Here is a 16,551-nt window from a genome sequence, read left to right as displayed (position 1 = left end):
AGAGGCTGCAAGGTGCGCCTCTCAGTCGGTTCCCAAGTGGTTGGCCCTACTTTGAGCCGGTTTGAACTAACTTGTGGGCTTTTCAATCCGTGTGCTCGACGTGATTCGTCGGATGTATGCTTCATTGTATGTCGGCTTCATTTCTTCTTCACTTTGATGTATAACTCCTGCATCCAAGTTAATTCTCTAATCCTAATACAACTACATTATTTATTATTGGTATTTTTCCCTTTACTAGTTGAGTGCCCATGCGATGCAACGGTGAAAAAGAAAATGTGATATAGTTAAGTAATCATGGTGGCTAGACCCTTCCAATAATCGCTGACTGTTGCTGGTCACAATTGAGCTGCCGCTAGCCACAAGCATTATGACCATTCGAACCATTTTCCTGTTATTATGGTTAGAGTAATGCATGTGCTGCATTAGATGCCATTGTCTGCAGCTCCTAGCCCCCTTCCAGTTGTCCATACAAGGATATGACAAAGCTCCGTAACAAAATATCAACTAAATAATCAATGCAGCAAATTAAACTGTAGAAGAGATTAATCATCACCTAGAACCAAACCTGTCAGATTAATTGGTGTCCATCATCTATACAAAAATTTCAAATATTGTCTTGCTAAATCTACACCTGTGCTAAAGGAACCTGTAGTGAATCCGATCCAAAGGAGCCATGCTTGTTCTGTACTAAATATGCTGAATTTTTGTTATAATTCTTTTTTCTGAAAAGAATGCTCTATGGCTCTACCTGCCTTAAAAGACCTTTTTTTTTTCTCTTAACCTTTATGTTCATTACCAGAGTTTCAGCTAACCTGTAATAATGCAAGCATTGTTATTATAGTACCATAATACATATTCAAAATGATTGTGATAGAAGTTAGATATATGACTTACTGTGATCCAAAAATAAGATGAGACTGTTGTTGAATCTCTTAGTTAAAAAAACTAAGAAGCCAGACATATATAAACCGATCATCCTTCTCCCATTCTTGCAACAACATCATCTTGGCCAGGATATTGTCTTGCACATTATATATACAGGCTTTATAATTTGGAATAAAATGAGCATGGGATCTTAAAAATTTCATAAACAGGTGCTCACTACTTACCATGGGATTAGATTGAGCAGTACCAAATTTAATATATTTAGCAGAGTGCTCAGCTGCCAACATGAGTAACATTATTACTCTCACGAATTTACATGGATTTTACCCGTTTAACAACCTTCTAAATGAAGAACCAATTTGTACAGAAGAATATTGTTATTAAAGAGGACATTAGGACAACCAAAGTTAGTGCTGCTAACTGGAAAGCAAATTACCTGTGCATGGAGTAATAGTAAAGGAACGCATACCTGTGTAACAAAAATTGATTAAAAATAGAATACAAATCTTTTTCATGCGGCTATTGAAGATTGAGAAAATCAAAGGCATGCTTCATGTGATAATTGCAATGCAGACACCAATTCTAGGTAACAAACAAATCAGGTGTTGCCTTACCCATATGGGCTTCGTTTCATAAGCCGATTCCCAATCGGACATGCGAAAGAATTTTGTCACCTGAGCATAACCTTTTGACAAATCATTCAGCCTCAAAGGCCATTTCAAATTTTAGACATTTGTGATTTTTATACCACCCACCAGCATGGCCATGCCAAATGCTATTCCATGGGATAAAGGTGGTTACCTGTTACCACACGACTTAAACTCAGACATGAGCATCCATGACAATTTAAAAACTCTGCAATTTTGTTTCAGTGACAATGTTAGTTTCAGCTGTAACTTCAGATCATGTGAGATACTCATAGAGAATATTTATATGTTACCTAGAGAATGATCTTTTCTTGTAAAAAAAATAATGTTAATTCAGGTCAAGGAATCAGAGAGATAATAAAATCAAAAACTCACCAAGCGAATGACCTTTTATGCTTGATTGTGACTCTCTAATATTTGATGGAGATTTAAATTGAAACTTGGTAAATCCGGAAACAATCAAGCATCAGCCTAACAGTAGTATATGGAAGCATGGGAAATCTAGCCTAAATTTGGGCAATTATTCGAATAGCAGGAACCATAGCATTTTTGTTTAATAAAGTTATATAATAAAATTAATTATGTTTCATAAAAGCATTCACAGGCAGCATGTTGCACAAAAAAAAAAAGACTCACACTTCCAGGCATTTTCTTCTTTCTTCAGTACCATGAGGCTGTTACCTACTTGGATCTTTCTACGCATTTATATAGAATAAGTAAAAGAAATTCAGGGAAACTGCTAATGTCCAATTCAGGTTGGTTAGATACCTTGATTTCCCCTCATAATTCAAGGTGCAAACAAAGAAATAAACAGGTGCGTTTACAACAACAGTGAGCAAGAGCAAATTAAGGAACCTGTTGACTGCTCAATCAGATTGGTTACACATACTTTGACTTCCCCTTGTAATTCACAGTGACAAAGAAAGAGATGAACGGCCGCTTTGACAATTACAACAGTGTGCAAAAAAAGCCAAATCATCATAAAAAAGGGGGCCGATGGGGCTGCAGTAGAAAAGGCTCCAGGAGCACGATGGAGGGGGCAGAGAGGGCGCCCGGGTCGCCACAAAGGCCACGTCTAGATCGCAGCGGAGGCTGAAGGTGGCGTGAGCGCCCGCCGTGCGACGGGGACCAGGGGGTGACGAATCCGGAGGTTGGGGCGGAGATGGATGGAGGCGTCGAGGGCGGCGGCAGCGGGGTGGCAACACGGACGGGGCTGCGACGGGAGAGAGCGGGCGAGCGAGAGGAGCGCGGGGCGTTGCGGAGGAATAGATGCGGTCATGCGGAGAAAGAGGAAGTCAGGAACAAATGCGGAGGAGCGTGGACCGTTGATTCTGCAGGAGGATCCTTCCAGCAATCTTAGCCTTCGATTGTTTAGGACTCACCACCACCACTACGCTTTTTTAAAATAGTAAAGATTCTCCAATACAAGTGAAACTACATTTTTTATAACTGAGATATACGTGTAAGAAATGTTAGTTCTCCCTTTATTTATTACAGTAGTCGATGTTCGAAATCGGTACTTAAGAACTGTCAACAATACCACATAGGTGATTAGATGATGAGATGGAGATAAGTAGAGAGATGATGAACCTATTGTATATGTTACCTTTTAATTTATTGATATATAATATGCATGAAAATAGAGATAATAGTCGCCTCTGCTATAAAAAGTTTGCTCTTGGACAGTACCAGAATAAATTAGAGGTGGACCATGCTTTAAAATGCGTGGCAAATATTGGCAAGAATCAAGATGGGGCCTCGGGAGGTTGGCTTCAAGGCCCTGTCCCATAGATTTTTTTTTTCCCGCTGAGACCTGATTAATGATCCGATCATATTCAGATACGCTGCTGCTCAATCCGGCCAGTTCGAGAGGACTGATTGGCCGGTTTGAAATGATCAAGTGATCGTTAAAACCCCCAAAACTTTCCTCTGGCGATCGATGATACTCATGAAGTTCCCATAGGCCATAGCTCTGCGAAACAACAAAAAAGTACTTCTTTTCATAAGTGCGGTATCTAGCTCTACCATACAAACTGTATACCGTGCTACAGTTCCTTATGCTACAAAAACGTCCAAAGATGTTCATATGGTGCTTTTTCCACAGGTAACATGCTTTACTGGAATGCGTGTAAAGATGTTCATATGGTGCTTCACTGATGACTGATCTAATCAGAAGTATAAGCTCACTTTGCAGCCGTCGTTCGAACATTTCCAAAACAGAAAAGGTGGTATGATCTCCATCATGCCAATTAAACATGACCTGCTACATAGCATGATGGATCTGACAAAGTAAGATTATGACAACAAAAAAAGCTTCAGTAAATGACCATAATAGCTTGAATGCATAATTACCTTTATCTTCTAAACATGCGTTGATTACTAAAATTCAGCTAAGCTCCTTCAGTGATCTCAGATAGTTCTGTCTGTGAAGTTGGCAACCATATCTCAATACGACTACCTCCAGTCCCTATAATTGCATCAGGTCTCCAAGGCGATATCACACGCAAAACACAGCCATAGTTCTCAAGTATCTCACGGGCAACTGTTAATCCTGCAATGAAATTCCATGTCATATTATCTTCATGCATACCATCCGCAAGGTCTGACCCGAATGGAGCAAGGCAATGCATCTGTGTCTGTAAAATGATAGAAATCAGAAATTTGAACCAATTGTCAATGATAAATAAAAACTTTGCTGGACATGAAAATATTCTTACAGTGCTTGAAGCAATACAAGCAAGTGAACCAAAGTTCAAACAAATTTAGGCCTCCAAAATATCGCATCTAAAATAAAATATCTCAATCTGGTGACCATCAGTTAACTTTAGGTTTCACTAGAAAATTGAAAACCGACACTATATTTCATTATTAGTACATTGCACAGTTTGAATGAGATGCTCTTGTATTGTTGTCCCAAAGGAATTCTTTGGCACACTGATGAAAAGTCATAATTACATTGGATTGATGTCCCATAATTCTCCCTATGTTTTATGTTTTCTTTTGTTTCAAAACTAGAGTGGGTGTGTGTTTTGGCTGTGTGCATCTTAGTTATGCAGAGGCCAATAAAGTTTCCATTATCTAAAAAAACATTATGAAACACTAAAGAGCCTTACAAATGAAAGAACAAATGTACTTACCATGTATTGCATGTCAGGACCATCATCATCAATGACAACGAGAATGCCTCCTGCAGGTGCTTCACCAGCATATATCTGAACTTGGCCACCAAGCTGAGTGCGTAGAAGAGCACCCTCTATGAGATTACTCAGCGCTTGTCTTAAAGCAGATTCCTCAACAGCAACTTGAAGCGGGTGTGAAATTCCTGTTACATCTAGAGTGCGTTGCTGCCTAAAAGCAAGCGGTTGAGCTGCTCCAACCAAATCTTCCAGTACAACAGAGAGATCACATGGTCTGCCTGACAACAAATAAAGTGACAAATAATGCACAATTGAATTGTTGGGGACTAACATCTAAGTTATTTTTTACTCAAGCAATTAAAAATATGGTAACTTGAGATATAAACAAATAAAGTACTGACATACAAGTACACGGGACATGGGCGACATGAGGTCCTCAAAAGAGCAAATACCCCAACACTATCCAAATCGATAAAAGTGATTTTTTTCAATATATACACTATTCATACAAACACCCCAATAAATCAAATGCAAAAAGAAAGATTTATGGGAAGGGACAAGATGGACGATTGTTTTGTCTTGATCAACACTGTGAAACAAGAAGACAGATGAAACAAAAATTAGTTCACAAAAGAACAAAGAATGTCAGAAAAACATAAATCTTTTCTAGCATCAATTGAATTTAAAATTTAAATCTTTACTGATGATGGTCCACTTTTTTCTGACTTTGTTTTTCTTCTTCTGTCCACCAACATATGTGAAAACCACTTCTAGTTGGTAGGAGGGACATTTTTTATCTGGTTTCTAGTTTTAAGAGTTAGGAGATGAGTTTTGTCTGGTTTTGTAGTTGAGAGACCAAAATTAAATAGATTCAACTGGGTAAGGGAAAAGAAATAAACTTTTCTGGACAAAAACATGGAGTTGGTGCTTGAGGTAAAAGAACAGTTTAGGCCGCGTTCTTTTGCAAGTGCTGGGACCACTTCCTCCAGCACACAAAATGGAGCTACGGATTATCGCATGATTAATTCAGTACTGTATTAGCTAAAAAAACTTGAAAATGGATTAATATGATTTTTAAAGCAACTTCTCAATATGATTTTAGCAGTTCACAAACCGTGTGCACGGAAAACAAGCATTGCGAATAGTAGTGTTTAATACATAGGCATTGATCAAGATATATGTAATGAAAATTTTCAGAAATTTGGTCAATGTAAATATGTTTTTTCTTTGGATCAGTAGATCTTTTTTTAAGAAAATGATGGTTTTATTCTCCACTTAATTTCAATGCTACATGCTTTCCTGTTCCCTTTTTAGTTGCATATTTGCATAGTACAATGGATTTAGATTTCACATATGTTTTGCATAATATCCTTCTACCTTTGTAATGGATCTCAAATGCAAAACTTTGTCAGTCTGAAACTCTGGCAATTAAGATAACATAAACTTGAAATGTACAGTAATATTTACTTGATATTCATGGTACCACAATAGAACTTTTGCTAGTACAGAAAAACAGACCATGAAATTTAGAGTATTATGGTTTTCTCAAATATTGAAATATAAGCATCGTTAGGAATAGTGTAGAATAACTAGGATATGATGTTTCATGAACCCAACAGCTAGATTTATTTGAAACCATTGAAATGTTATGTGCATTTTTATTTCAGTAAACAATAAAATAGTTATTACACAAGAAATGTTCCAGCATAAAATAATCTGTGCAAACAACTACTACCTCCATCCCTGAATACAAGGAGTTTTAGAGTTGGACACGGTTATTAAGAATTAGTTAGAATTAAATGGTGGAAGATTGTGATTGGTTGAGAAGGGAATGTTGGTGGAGAAGTTGTTATAATTTGGGGCAAATTCTAAAGGCTAAAGTTGTTATATTTTGGGACAGAGGGAGTACTTTAGAAGCACATGAAAACTATGACAAAAATAAGTTTTACTGAAAACAGGAGTGACACTATGCATTGGGTACTGGTAATCAATAGTTATTGGTCTGTGATAGACTACACTTATTTTGAAATAACTAAAACTGAACTACAAGTAAATCACAGCTACAACAATTTCTTGGTAAACAAAGCATTCAACGCATGAAATTAGTCTACTATGTAACTGAGAGTTCAACATCTTGGAATGGCAAATTGAAGCAAACTGTTACCTAGCGTCTTGGGGTTGAAGAGGGGCCAGCCAGAGAGGTGGCATGGGTATCACCATGTCTCCATTGTCAGAATCATGTGATGACAACGAATCAACTTTCTGTGAACTATTCTTAGGATCTGATTGATAGTGTGGTAGAGTTCTTGAAGAAGGTGACCCCTGAATTTTCTTTAAGGTTTCCTCATTGTACCTAACTATGTTCACCTGTTCAGATAACATGACAAAAATTCACTTAGGGATACGTGAGGAAAAATCATAAGAGATAATGGAATTATCCTTGTATGCTAAAACATTGTCTTAATTAAGTTTTATCATTTGGGATGTACATAGGTCTGCTCATTGGCCTACACCACTGAACTGATGGTTCACTTTTCACTTAATTTTGTTCCCATTTGTAGGCACTTTTCCCATTGCATCCCTATATGTACCCCATTACCCTTGGTATCCATTTCCAGCCTAACGCTTAGTAGCAGTACTTTCTTATTTTTTTTATTTTCCAAGCTAATAAGAAAGAGGTGTATTTAAGTAGAGCACACAGTTTTGTCAGTGATTTATGAAATGTCATTACAATGTTACCTTAGTCAGATAAACTGCATCTTGAATCTGTTGCAAAGCATCTTTCAAATGATCACCTTGGATCATAACGTCTTCAACAATATCATAAGAGATCTGCAAAAAATCAAATTAGGATACCCAACCAGGAAAGCGTCCAAGACAACTTAAAGATTCATTTAAACAAAGTGAAAAACAATGAACAGCTTAATGAGAATTGATCCACATACCTCATTTCTCTTTGTATGAACTGATAACATCTTTGCAAGAGCTCTTATATTAGCGAGGGGTCCTCGAATCTGCCAAAGGGATTCTTGTAAGATGAATACTATGATGTTTTTCAGTTGGTACTTTGAAGTTAAAAACTTGCCTGTTCTACTAAGCCACTCATTCTAATATTGTTTTGCCAGGAAGCTTGCTGAAGCAAATATGCTTTCTGCGAGGAATGCACTTATGTGAATAACCAAAATATATAACTAGCAATGTAAACTAGAGCAGGCGAGGAATTCAGTTATGGAATATTTTCTTCATTTTATCAAGAGCATATCTGTTACACATGCCCATGTTTTATGAATAAAACATCAGGAAATATTTCACATATGCCTGCTGTATATCAAAGGGGATGCCTCAAAACTGCATTCCTAATTGCATTTTTTCCCAAATTCCAAAATAATGTGTGTCTACAAGAAAGGTTATAGGCATTGGCTGGCAACAGTTAATGATTCCAGTCAAAAACAGTTAATGAATGATTTTATTTTGAATAAAAATTATCTAATGGTCATGAACAAACTACCTGGTCCATGACATAAGCCATTGCTAAAGTTCGAGAAATCATAAGTGCACTATTTTTCCATTCAGTAACTAACTGAGCATAACTATTAGCTTGGTCTCCAGAAGTTTGAAAATCCCAAGCTTCCCCTTTAGTATATGGAGTTATATCTGATGACTTGTCTAAGAATGAGTGTGATGGTATCTGAATATCAGAAGTCTCGGAGTTCTTTGTACATCCAACTAGCTCTGGGAGCTCCGCAACAAGGAAACCAACAACAAATGGGTGTTTCACCATTGGAAGGACTACAGCTCCAAATTCAGTTATGATTTCCATCTGCAGCATATGAGATATAGTAATCAATGAAATTAAAACAAATAGGAAGAACTGACATGATTAAACTTGAAAGCTCAATAGCTGCTGTAACTAAAACTGGATGAGCAGGTGTGGCCTGACAATCTCTTTAACGCTAACATTGCCCTACTATTTGCCAGTTGCATGTTCAGTTGATTAAAAAATAAATAATTTACTAAAACAAGTTTATACACTAAGTTTTAACCCACATAAATGGTAAATAATGTTGTTCCCGCTGTATGCACAAGTGAACTCTGCATTGGTTCATAGGCACATCCGCACATGTGGTGACAAGAATGAGGTCAGGTGTTCGTTAACCTTTTGTCCAATCAATACAATTCTTAAACGAAATAAGGTGCTTCATTGGCAGTATTACAACTATGAAAAGTACCATGTGGATTAAAAGGCAATGAATAATTTACCTGGTGTTTTACAAGAAAAGCTTCCGCTGCTCTTAGTCCAGCAGATATGGTGAAATTACCAACTAGAATCACTGTATCTCCTTTAGAAACATTAGTTTCAGGATATAAAGCAACTCGACGTAATTCAAGCTGATCCATAATATAACTGCCAGCAGGTCTTACATACACCTTCAAAATAAATAGATAAAAACATTTTCTTTATTAATTTATGACCACATAGGTTGAAATAAGCACCTAATAAATTCCTAACAAGAAAAGAATTTATTCATCTAAATGGCAGATAAGCTAAAAACGAAACAAATGGTGACATGATTGTTTCAGATTAATCGTGGAACTAGTTATTTGCTCTCATACTTTACACCTCCAAAGGATGAAATTCAGAATTTGCTACAAAAAACATGAAAACTGTTGGCACTCACAAACACTTTGCTACTCCATTTTTGTGGGCTGAGGAATCCTAGTGTCATTTGCAGGGGCTAATAGAAAATTTCCACAAATGAAAATATAGCAGTTACATTTCCTTTTGAAAGAAGAAGGGGATGCACTTCAAAACCTTTTCTACATAGTCTAGAAGAAAACAAACTTCTACACTCCTTATTAATTATTAGAGTAAATTTCACGAAACCACATATTTTACGGTGAAACTTACATAAAATCCTTGGTATTTTGACTGGTGGCACATAACCCCAGCCATCATGGTTCTAAAGTTTCACAAAACCTCGATGCATGTTGACTATGGATTTAATTACTTAAAATTTTAAAATATAGAGTGCATATAATTTTTTATAATTATTGCGTTCTTGACTAAGGTTGATAGTTTAACTCTTCACTAATTTGCAAAATATCGTTTCAGATATATTGAAATTAATCGAGATCTGTCTAAAGGTGGGTTTTATGAAACATAAGGACCATAAAACCTGTGGTTATATGCCACAAGTCAGAATATACATGTGGTTTTCTGCAACTTAAACTATAAAACTTGTGGTTTTCTGAATTTTACTATAACTATTATTCAGTTAAATTTAATCATCAACTGTTCATGAACAAATGTTGTGCACATAAGCACAATTGACCTGGATATTACCATCCTGGACTCCTGATATCATTTTGTTGTCATCCTTACCTTATTATATGTTCTCCAATGTTTCGATGTACTTTTTGTTCCTTAAAATAACATAAGATGGTAGTACCTATTCTCATCTAATAACTATATTGCTCATAGGTGACTTATTTTGAGCAGAACAAGACTGTAGGAGTAGCAAGCAAACCTATATAGTGCTATCAATACATAGGGAAAATATAGCTTACAGAGAGGACGGCGTCGCGGGAGACGACCACCCGGAACATCTCGAGCTGCTCCCCGCACAGTCGCCGGAAGTCGGCGCTGGGCTCCGTGAAGCCTCCCTCTCCTCGCAGCTTCTCATTCTCCTCCCGGTGCACCCTCCTGAAACGCACCGGCGACGCGCTCGAAGCACGCCGGATGGCCTCCGCCACGGCCGCAGCCGACGGCGTGCCGAGGTCCTCTACCTCTTCCCCCTCCCCCTCCGCTGGAGCCGCGACGTGACGGAGCGGCTGGCACGCGGCGCGGGCGAGCAGGCCGTGGGGAAAGGAGTGCTGGGCTTCGATGGCAACGGCGGGTCTGGGGTTGTGGGGGGTCGGGAAGCGGGGGAGGCGAACGCGGAGGGCGAGGTAGGGGGTGTCGAGGAGTGGCATCGCGGTGCGGGAGGAGGCGGTGGCAACAACGCCAAGGGGACTATTGGGACGACGACGTTGGTTTGGCCATTGGCGAGCCGCGAGCGCCAGAAACGACCGGCGTCGACCGGATTGCGGAGAGCACCGGACACAAGTTTCCGCTACCGCTTCCTGGTGTGGCTGAACAGTGGCTTCTTGCCGGGGCTGCGTGCCTGTGCCCACAAACCCACGACCGTCGCGTTAGCCAGAGAAACGTTATCCTTGTATGGATGGATTATAGTTTCTCCCTTTTTAAAAACTTATTTTACAAATAAATTATTAAAAATACCTATTCAATAACTAAACTATTTTCATGGCACAAACATCATTATGGCCATGGTCGACGCTGCCATTGATATTGCATCGTCCCCCTTGCCTTCCACATAACCCAAATTACGGTTGAGAAAGGGTTGTTGTCAGTGACACCAATCACTTGTTTATGAAAAATAGTTTTAAAAAAAACTAAAATGTAAATATTTTTTTCTTATAAATAGGTTGTCAGCACCAACTACTCTTGTGCTGAGAACCTATTTGTAAATATTTTTTATTAAATAAGTTGTTATATCTTCAATATATTTTTCTTTACGTTTAACTTGTCATTGATTTTGTGTTGAATTGTTTACTGTTGCTAAAGATTGGAATTTTTTTTCGATCACTAAACTAAGTTTTAGGCTTAGTATACGTTGGGAGAAATTTTTTCAGGATTTAAACGTTAAACGGAGGGTTCATTTTCAACACTAGCATAAACAAGTTAATGCATACGTATGTTTATATTAAAGTTCTCATCCCCGGAAGTTCTCAAGTACATCTACAGCTATTTCCCGAGCAAACTCCTAGGCTTCATCAATTAGCTCAAGTGCGTGCTCTTCTGACGTCCCATCGGCGAAGCCATCCTAGCGGCAGTTATATCCACTCGGGGATACAAAGATTTTGTCATCGCCAAGGCCTGGCTAGCTCCCCTGGTGGCATCCTCTTTGATACTCTTGAAATATTTGCTTGGAGAACTTCTTAACTTGTCAAAGATTTCTATGCCATCTTCCGAGTTGGAGCCCAAGCTATTTTGAAATATGGCAGGACTGGGGTCGGTGCACTAGCTATTTCATCCCGCACAGGCTCAGCCCTTTCTACCCTTTTAGCGAAGACATCAAATTGTGCCTAGGTTTTTGGCTTTATGGGCTACAAGTCAAGATTGACATTTTGTCACAAGGTATATAACGGCAACTATGGAAGCAGTGGGTTAGTATGCTTACCTGTCACGCCCAAAAATTTGAAAATAATTGAAGAAATGATGCCCCCTTAAAAGAAATAGAAGGAAGATGAAAGATGTGATACACTTTCTAGCTGAAGAACTTATTTAGATTGATTTCCATCAATTTAGAAGACATGCCTTAGTCTTATGTTCAGGAATTTTCGTTGAACTTTAGTTTTCCATTCAGTTGTGAACTCGGCTGTTTTGTGGATCTTTTTTTTTTTGGGCTGTCTACGTATATGTTGACAGAAAATCCTACCTCCTATCTTTCAAATTAATTTTGGACAATTGGATCTGCTTCAAGATTCGTGCAGACCCCTTAACCCTAACTCCTCTCCTCCTCCCCCATCCAGATCGCACCGCCACTGCTCCTACCGTCCCTTGCACGATCCCCCATCACCACCGCCCCACCGCGCCGCCGCCTGCCTCGCCAGCTAGATGGAGGGCGTCAACGGCGCCGGCGATGCCCCCCGGCCAGCCTCCTCCCCCTTCCCTCTCCTTCCTCCTCGAGCCGTCAGCAGCGTGATGCCCCTGCCACCAACGCCGGCCCACTGCTGTCCTCCAGCCCCACGGCTCTAGTGCCACCGTCAGCGCCTCGCCACCCACTGCCGGGCATCCCTCTAAGCCCGGCGAACTCCCCCTTCTTTCCCCTCCCCCTCCCACCCTTCCCACCCCACCCACCCCCAGGACCCTAATTCGTCGGCCCTTCGCTAGAGTTTGGGTTGTCGCCGGCGCTGGAGAAAGAAGAGGAGTTCGTTGGAGTTGGAGAAGAAGCAGTTGGAGCACGAATTGCGAAGCACATCCAGTGAACCAAAATTTGCAAGGTTTGGAGGTAGGTTTTCTGTCGACTGAAGTTTAGCAATTCTGTTTTTTTTTTCACCGTGCTGGATGGTTTAATTTTAACTACATTTTTTTATTGTATACAGAGCGTTGCTATTTTACAATTGTTGGTATTTCTTAACGACATTACAGAAATATAATTCTCAGCAATGCCACAGAAATACTTCTGGTATATTATGGTTACAGAGTTCATCCGCAAGCGCACGGATATACCATTGTAACATTTCACCCGAGAGTATTCCAAGGGTATCGTATTAATTTTATCCTGTGGAAGATCATATAGAGAGAACTTGACTAATAATTTATATGTTACTTGTGATAATCATAGCCTAAGCAGGGGTTAAGATAATCCAAGGGTAGAGTGACACACAAGCAGTAGCTACTCATATAATATATTATCTAAGCTAAGTGGAAAGAAATTAGTAAAGGAAATATATTCCTATACTTCTAGCATACATAGTATATATACATTCTAGTTATTTGATATACTAGCTAATACCCTCTATCCGATGCCCTCCTGGTACTTCGAGAAGCCACCCCTGACTGCCGAGTTCCTTACGACAGCCCGTCATGACCATACAACCGGGGCTAAATACGGAGGAATACCCTCCCAGGGAATTAACTTAGGATTATATACACATGTGGAGGAATACCTGTACTGAGCTGTCACCATCAGCGGCCCACCTCTCATCCGCAGCATATAACCCCAAATAATGATATCCCGTAACCTAGACACCATGTCTAAACTACCAGATACTACTCTAATATCATCGTCATGACATAGAGTAATTACATAAGCAAACATTATACCCGCACTAAAGCATCTCCCAGATAAGCTAGTAGTATATTCAGTATAACAAGAACATAATGTAAAGTAGGCATTCATATACTCGGAAAGTATTTCAATACCATAAATGTATATAGAAGAGTATTCTAATAATATTACAAAGCCATACCCGAAGGCTTATAGAAGAGAAGAGAAGAGCTAGTAGAGTCATACCCGAACTCTTCCAAAGGCTTTCGGACTCCTGATTTCTATTCTGTTCCTATTTCACTAGCTTGATACTACTAAAATAAACTTGAGAGAATATGAGAGAGCTTTGCTTGAGGTGTGTGTGTGAAGTAAGGAGAAGAGCTCCTTAAATAGGCAGGTAATGACGGTTATGGCGGTTGGAATGGTCGGTAATACCCTCCAACCGCCATAGGGGGTGAATCTCCACCGTTCCTTCAAAACCCTGCATCCATCGGCGCTGGCATTAGTTCGGCCGAATCCCCTGGTTTGGCCGAACCCTGGGCTGGCCCAACCAGCCCACAAGTTGGCTGGTGGCCTCCTGGACTTCTCCTCTCCATAGACTTGTGAATTTTGGCCCAATTAATCGTGTCATTTCTGAGTTCTTGGCCCATTCATACATAAGTCTGATTCTCGACATCGCTTGATTGATTTATCGTTTGTGTTGATATCGATTCTTCTCCACTTTATGGTCATTCTCTGCAAAAAGGTTAGTATACCTAATACTAGTGGAATATTATTATTCTAACATATATATGCATTGCAAGCCTTACTAGTTCTCCTTTATTTTGTTAATATTGACGGTCGAAACTGATCGATAACGACCGTCAACAACAATCACTAATTCTCTCTTTATAATATACTTGAGAACTCCAAAAAAGTGTATGTTCCCATAAAATTGTTGCATATACAGTTAACAAAATTAAATATGTACAAGTATTTATCCGAAGACATATATGTGTCTTTAGTACAACGTATGAACAAAAATAAAAATATGTATTAGACTGGGGCATCCAAATACATGCAAACATAATATTGAGATGTTATAAAGCGCCTCTAAGAGCGTCTCCACGTTAATTCAGTTATGGCGCAAATGTTTTTTCTAAAAATGATTATTTATTTATAGAGAAACAGCTAAAACTACTCTATGTGTTTATGGAGACGTGCTTCAAGCGTGTCCAGTGAACGTCTCAGATTTTGTAGAGGTGTTTTATAAAATGTCTCTATATTTTTGAGACGGTCCTGGGGGAGGCGTTCCTATAACGCTTTATAAAAATGCCTCAACTATCTACTAGAGATGAAACAAAACGTCTCTATTCTTTATAAAAATGTCTTCTTTGGGGGTGTTTTGTTTTAGTGGGGTCCCATTGCCACACCGATACAAGGTTCCAGACTTCTCCAAGTTTTTAGGGCAAGATGATATATCTACAATGGAACACATCAGCCGATTCTTAGCTCAATGTGGTGAAGCATTGGTTGAGGAGGCTCTAAAAGTTAGATTTTTTTTCCATCATCTTTGACTGGATTGGCTTTCACATGGTTTTCATCATTACCATCAAATTCTATCCGAGGATGGGCCGATCTTAAGAAGCAATTTCATGATTACTTCTTTGCTGGAATCAATGAGTTAAAACTTTTAGACTTAATATCGGTTGAGCAGTAAGAAGGAGAATCGGCTATGGAATATATTCAGAGATTTCGTAATATTCGCAGCCAATGTTATGATTTGAGCCTAAGTGATGAGCAGTTAGTAGATCTTGCATTACAAGGATTGTCAGCACCTATCAGAGAGATTTTTTTGCCACGAGTTTGACAGTCTGGCTCATCTAATGCAAACAGCATCGGCTCCAGTTTTGGAGTTATCAAGATTAGACAGAAATAATTTTGAAGCATGAGTTCTCATACTCTAAAATTGGGGGGCATGTGTTAACAGTGAAGTTTGGTAAGCCCCGAAGTCAACATCGGAGCTTCAGAGTCCTGGAATTGGCCGACGGGAATTATCAAGATCAGTTCTAGAGTTATCAAGACCAGAAAGAAGATAATTTTGAAGCATGAGTTCTCATACTCCAAAATTGGGGAGCATGTGTTAACGGTGAAATTTGGTAAGCACCGAAGTCATCATCGGCCTAGAGTCAGTATTGGCTTCAGAGTCCTGGAATTGGCCGACGGGAATTATCAAGTCGCCAATAGTCGGATTCTTGCTATATTCATTTTGTGTTTAGTGTCCGATTCGGACTTTATGATTTCCTTTTATCTTTAGAAAGTTTCTTTCTTGTCCAACCAGGACTAGTATCTACAAATGGGTGTAAATATGTATACCCGGGGCCATTGTAAACTATCTCTCAGATCAATACAACTACCCTCGTCGCATTGCCACCATCTCTACTGAGGTTTTTACTTATCATCCGGCGAAACTTGGCACTTGACGCGGGGCTGCATTGGCTTTCGATTTTCAGCGAAGGGGTAATGTCACACCCTGAAGTTCTTCTCCCAAGCCGAAATTAAATTAATAAATGATCTCAAGAAATTGTCTACGTAATGGCAAGAGAGAAACCCTAATTTAATAAATGCAAATAAAAATCGAAATTGGCATATGGAATTTTTCTTGGGTTCTACATGTCAAAATATGCTAACAGGATTTTTAATGGAATTTTCAGAGCTCTAGAAATAATTTTAACCAATTAAAACTTAGCACAAGCAATTATTAAATCCCTGGAAATTCTTTTTCCTTTTTCCTTTCCTTTTGGCCCCCTCCTTTTCCTTCTTGGGCCGCTGGCCCATTTCCCTCATCCCCTCCCGCGCGCCCCCTCCATTGGGCCGGCCCAGCCGCCCCGCGCCCCCTCCTCGCTCCAGGACACCGACAGGTGGGGCCCGCCTGTCGGGCCCGTCCCCAACCTCCGGCCGGCGCCCGCGCCGCGCCCGCAACCGTTGCCGCCTGCCTCTCCCGCGCGCGCACGTTGCTTGCTCCTACGCCCTCTCCCGCACGTGCCGCAACCGCCGCCCCACTTTCCC

At 39.7% G+C, this 16,551-nt stretch overlaps 1 protein-coding gene across 6 annotated transcripts; it reads right to left on the bottom strand.

Moving 5' to 3' along the window:
• Positions 1 to 2,896: 2,896 nt before the first annotated feature.
• Positions 2,897 to 10,848, bottom strand: LOC127757631 (chloroplast sensor kinase, chloroplastic). 6 transcript variants are annotated; one of them, XR_008013502.1, is made up of 11 exons: positions 10,238 to 10,848; positions 8,930 to 9,097; positions 8,178 to 8,489; positions 7,755 to 7,820; positions 7,615 to 7,683; positions 7,409 to 7,501; positions 6,834 to 7,036; positions 4,670 to 4,943; positions 3,885 to 4,168; positions 3,720 to 3,795; positions 2,897 to 3,504 (listed from the first exon to the last, which is right to left on the bottom strand). XR_008013502.1 is itself a non-coding variant. In XM_052283194.1 (10 exons), exons 1-9 carry the CDS (start codon positions 10,640 to 10,642, stop codon positions 3,923 to 3,925), a joined length of 1,836 nt encoding a protein of 611 aa, XP_052139154.1. In that variant the 5' UTR covers positions 10,643 to 10,848; the 3' UTR covers positions 2,978 to 3,504; positions 3,885 to 3,922. The 6 variants fall into 6 exon arrangements, 4 of the variants coding, with proteins under 4 accessions (XP_052139154.1, XP_052139153.1, XP_052139152.1 ...); XR_008013501.1 differs by having other exon boundaries at positions 2,979 to 3,504; positions 3,720 to 3,792; XM_052283194.1 differs by lacking the exon at positions 3,720 to 3,795 and having other exon boundaries at positions 2,978 to 3,504.
• Between the last annotated feature and the right edge of the window lie 5,703 nt (positions 10,849 to 16,551).

The sequence above is a fragment of the Oryza glaberrima genome, chromosome 12, assembly GCF_000147395.1.
Source record: "Oryza glaberrima chromosome 12, OglaRS2, whole genome shotgun sequence".
NCBI classification, from domain to species: domain Eukaryota; kingdom Viridiplantae; phylum Streptophyta; class Magnoliopsida; order Poales; family Poaceae; genus Oryza; species Oryza glaberrima.
This window is presented reverse-complemented; position numbering and strand designations above follow the sequence as displayed.

Coding starts and splice junctions, on each gene's coding strand:
- LOC127757631 (XM_052283194.1), bottom strand. CDS start 10,642: ATGCCACTCCTCGACACCCCCTACCTCGCCCTCCGCGTTCGCCTCCCC. Junction 7,502..7,614: donor TTCATACAAAGAGAAATGAG/GTATGTGGATCA, acceptor GATTTTTTGCAG/ATCTCTTATGATATTGTTGA. Junction 4,169..4,669: donor GTCCTGACATGCAATACATG/GTAAGTACATTT, acceptor ATCATTTTACAG/ACACAGATGCATTGCCTTGC.